Raw genomic sequence first — 4,384 nt, 5'->3', positions numbered from 1 at the left:
CTTTCTTGAGTCACGGCGCAGCTTGCTGCTTGGTGTCGCTCCGCACGGTGGCGATGCAGGATAGTTTGCCAAAGTGGTTTTAACCGTTTAAAGCAGAAAAAAATCTTAGTCGAAGCTGCCAGTGCTTATGTTTTACATGAAAGTATTAGATTCAATTTCTTTTTTTGGTTCTTTGATGATTTGTTTATTTTTACGTTTAGAAATTAGTACTTCATTTGGTCATTTGGCGTTGCAGAGGCTAGCGATAGCTACGCGCGCGAAGCGGATGCTGCGCACGTTGCAGTACGTTTCGCTGCGCACTTTCTTCCGCGCTGGTTGGCACTTCACGCCGCTGCAGTTTGCATTTTCCCCTTTTTCTGCGGTATCGTTTACTACCAGTGTTGCACTGAGATGTGAGCCTCGTTTTCCGCATAAGTAAGTAACCTTCCATTTCTCTTCTGTGGTGAAAGTGTCGGCTTTGCCACTAACGCGCCTGATTGAACCTTTGGTTTACAAATCACAAAACAGTATCAGTCAGTGTTTTACATACCAAAGCGCAGCGTTGAATGTATTAAAACAGGGCATTTGCATGTATTTGAGCTTTTGTTAAGTGGATACAGCTAGGCTGCTATCGCATGCGAGTTGCTTTCTTTACCAAGGCGATGACAAGGTGAACGTGACAAAGCTTCACACCAACCAGCTTTGTTTAAGCGTACGTTGATAAGGCGCGAATTTTTTCCTACACATTGATTAAAGTCTGTGCTCTATTGCATTCTGGCAGGGTTTTATTCTTGCCAAGGACTCTCATCTGGCCACCTGTGTGCTCCAATTCTCCTTGCTGTGATTGCCGTCAGTGAAACTCGCGTTAAAAAGGCTGTGGTTATCTTAACTGCGTCAAGGTTTTATTTCATTGCGATTGAGAGCCCCGGCACAAAGGTAGTTTACTCAGTGGTGCTGCTCTGTATGTGTGCAGGCTGTTTGACAGTGCAGTGAAGTACTACGGCTCTTTGCAGGCATGGCAGCTTTTATTTTTTGGAAAACCATTGCACCGTGCACGCTGGCGTTGTCCCTACTTCACTGTGTACGTTTCGTTTTGGGTACAGGCTGTTCAACAGTGGTTTTCAGAGGACCTCCTTGCCTGCTCAACTTCTCAAGTTTTGGTAAGCACGCTTTGCAGCTGACACCTTTTCTTTCACTTCATGATTTCTTGTAAAGGTCTAGGCTGTTTGCTAATGTTCATTCCACAAGCCCCATTATGTGTTTGTCCTTTAGGACCCCAACTGTTGGCCGGAGGAGCAAGGACCTGGTCTAGTTTCACGCAAATTAATTGCAGCACCTTGTACTTGGTTGTTCAGAAGACTTGGTCTGGAGATTGTTTCAGTTCTGAGGTGGGAATCTGGACAAATGCTTCTTGTGCAGTGGTGTAAGTAATCTCTTGCCCGCTGTTTGAGCTTCATCGTACAGATTAGAAAGGGCTTGTTTGGCAATGCAGTGTTAAGAGCCTTATACACACGCACTTTTATTTGTCTTATCTTTCAGATGTGCCCCTGTGTGGCTGTCAAGGTTAGGTCCAAGATTTAACGCATCTCTTGTGTATACTGAAGTGATGCAGGTATTACCAGGACAGCAGCATCTCTTCTATGGTTTCGTGCGACGGTGCAAGATGTCAACCATCAACCACTTTTGATTCAGCCACTTCTTTCAGGTAAGAGAAAGCCTGTTTGCGAGATGCAGCTTAGGAGGTTCTGTGAGTACAGTGTGCATCGCAGTAAGGCAGTGCATTTGCTATTGACTGCTTGGCTTTCAGTGTCCATGCACGCTGTTTGAATTTTGCTTCTCTTAAAAGCCTCCACAGTGGTTGACTTCTTGAGTTTATGGTGAGCCGTAGCACTCTGCTGAAATGCCGCTTGCAGTGACATCATATGCATATATGTTTTTGGTTAGCTTGTTTTATTGCCTGTGCTGTCACTCCTTGCCATTTCCTGGTCTTATTTGCTTCCGACTCCTCATTGGCCATTCTACATGCACCTGACTGACTGTGCTTTTGGTTACTCTAATATTTTTCACTTCTGCAGTCTGCTGAACAGAGCTGGATTTGACTTCCCCTTGTATACCGTCTAGTTGGCATCCTCCTTGCAAGAAAAGCGATGTTTGGAACACCTAGCGATCTCTTCATTGCCGTCCACATCACAGCAACTTGATCATCAACGCATCCGTTGTGAACAAGGCCCGGGGCCGAATGAATTTTTGATTTAACAATTGGTTGCTGCTCGACACTTTCCCGCCATCCAAGTGCTTACCGTTGTAATGTCAGCCAAACCAGTGAAGCTACCTCCTCCATGGCTTCTAACATTAATTTCCTGGTCCCTTTCTTTTTTTGTGTGGGTGTATGCACTGGATTCAATAAAGAGTAATGCAGTGACTGAAAAGTGTGCTCATTTTTCGGGTCTTTGCAAATCAGCTTTGAGTTCATTTTTGAGTGTATACCAGAAAAATGAACTAACATTTTTAAAGCTTTAGAGGGTTTAAAGGCAGCACTAAAAATCAGTCTTGAAATGCGTAAGATATTACAGGCACCCATTTCGGAAAAAAAAGGAACGTCTAAAAAAATTCTAAAAAAGTTCTACCTCAGAAGTTTTCTAGCCGTATACAAGCGTAGCGTTAGCAGAGCTAATAGAGGGCTAGTAGACGTCTAAGTCTAAAAAACTGCTTAGATGAAACTTCTTTTAGATGTCAAGCTTTTTCTTCCGAGACTTTTTTTAGACGTCTATTAGCGCTTTTCGTGTTTCGTGGGATGTTGCATAGTAACTTTACATTAACATTAAAAATTAACATATAATGTTATAAGTTACATAGGAAACGTTATTTTCACATTCTGAACAAACGTTGTTTTAATGTAATCTTCTAAATTTTATTATAATGTTACAGCCGCAACTATAAAACAACATTGCAAATATATTTTGAGCATGGATTTCTAGACATTTTCTCAGTGTTCTTAGAGTAAAGATGTTTTTCAACTAACAGTACCTTGTAACAACATCTCTTAGATAGTACTCGCCATAGATTACATGAAGAGCCCCATTATTTTGTCACGAAACTTGTTATTACCCATTCCCCACTGTCACTCATGGGACATCCCGCAGTAGCGAGTATATAAGCTCGGCGGCATTTTGGAGGTGAGTGAATACGAGTTGCTGTGCTGTAGTGTAGTGGAGAAGGTGTCGCTCTTGTTGTTGGTTCTTGCAAAGTGTTGCAAGTTGTGTGCCGTCACCACTGGCAGGCCTGCATGCTTGTGCGGGGCTGCTTCACGTACATTTTCGAGAAAGTTTCATTTATGTTGTTTACATGTTTCATGAATGTTTGGGGAAGGTTATTCGAACATTTATATGTAACATTACAAAAACATTAGAAAAAAAGGACATTAAGGACATTGAAAAAACATTTGAGCGTAACAAAGATGTAACATTATCGCAATGTTTCGGTGCTACCTGGGGGAGGGCATCATGCCACATAGGTCACATAACCGTGTGGCATCATCACAACTTTCCCTGGCAGGTGGCAGTTAAATTAAAGATTGGGTTTGCCCAGGAAGAGCAACATGGGCCGCACATTCTCCACGGCTCTGAAAAAAACAGCCACCTGCCAGTGCAGTGGCACATCGCTTAATCACTGCGCTGGTAGTTCTATAAGGACTTGACGCAGTTTATAATAATAATAATAATAATAATAATAACTTGTTTATTTCCATCAATGATGGGGGAGACTGCGGATAAAAGCCGCTTGACAACAAGCGACTTGACTGAAGCCCGCAGCCTCCCTACAAAGCAGGCAGCGCTAGAACAACAACAACAAAAAAACAACTTTGTTTTATTGTTTGTTTTATTGGTGTTTAACGTCCCAAAGCGACTGAGGCTATCAGAGACGCCGTAGTGAAGGGCTCCGGAAATTTCGACCACCTGGGGTTCCTTAACGTGCACTGACATCGCACAGCACATGGGCCTTTAGAACTTCGCCTTCATCGAAATTCGGCCGCCGCGGCTGGGATCGAACCCGCGTCTTTCGGGTCAGCAGCCGAGCGCCGTAACCACTGAGCCACCGCGGCGAATGTAAAGTAGAGAATGACCAATTCAACATACATGGGCATAAACCCACTAAAACTATCACGCCATACCCTTAAGGAGGAGGTTAGGTGTCATCTCCAATTGAAGAATGAACACCTGTTTTTGCATGTCTACTCGGTTCAACCGCGTCAAACCCCTACCACATTTTTGTATGCCATTTTGTTTCTGGGTACTATTCTTTTTTGGAATTTGGGCAGTAAAAGTTGTGCCCTACTTCTTGAGTTCAATATCAAGTTTTTCACAATGTTGTCCCACTGTTTGGGTTTTTTCAGGCTGTTTTTACC

General features: G+C 43.2%; 1 protein-coding gene across 3 annotated transcripts; it reads left to right on the top strand.

Moving 5' to 3' along the window:
• Positions 1-243: 243 nt before the first annotated feature.
• LOC149359653 (uncharacterized) lies at positions 244-2,408 on the top strand. Of its 3 annotated transcripts, XM_089571793.1 has the most exons (5): positions 244-414; positions 953-992; positions 1,083-1,139; positions 1,252-1,402; positions 1,519-2,408. In XM_089571793.1, exons 1-5 carry the CDS (start codon positions 266-268, stop codon positions 1,545-1,547), a joined length of 426 nt encoding a protein of 141 aa, XP_089427919.1. In that variant the 5' UTR covers positions 244-265; the 3' UTR covers positions 1,548-2,408. The 3 variants fall into 3 exon arrangements, 1 of the variants encoding a protein (XP_089427919.1); XR_016288794.1 differs by lacking the exon at positions 953-992 and having other exon boundaries at positions 249-414; positions 1,252-2,408; XR_016288793.1 differs by lacking the exon at positions 244-414 and having other exon boundaries at positions 424-1,139; positions 1,252-1,684; positions 2,055-2,408.
• Positions 2,409-4,384: the final 1,976 nt, after the last annotated feature.

The sequence above is a fragment of the Amblyomma mixtum genome, chromosome 2 (assembly GCF_055824585.1).
Source record: "Amblyomma mixtum isolate Tamu chromosome 2, ASM5582458v1, whole genome shotgun sequence".
Taxonomy (NCBI): Eukaryota; Metazoa; Arthropoda; class Arachnida; order Ixodida; family Ixodidae; genus Amblyomma; species Amblyomma mixtum.
The sequence above is the reverse complement of the archived record's forward strand: the minus strand, read 5'-3'. Positions and strand labels throughout refer to the sequence as shown.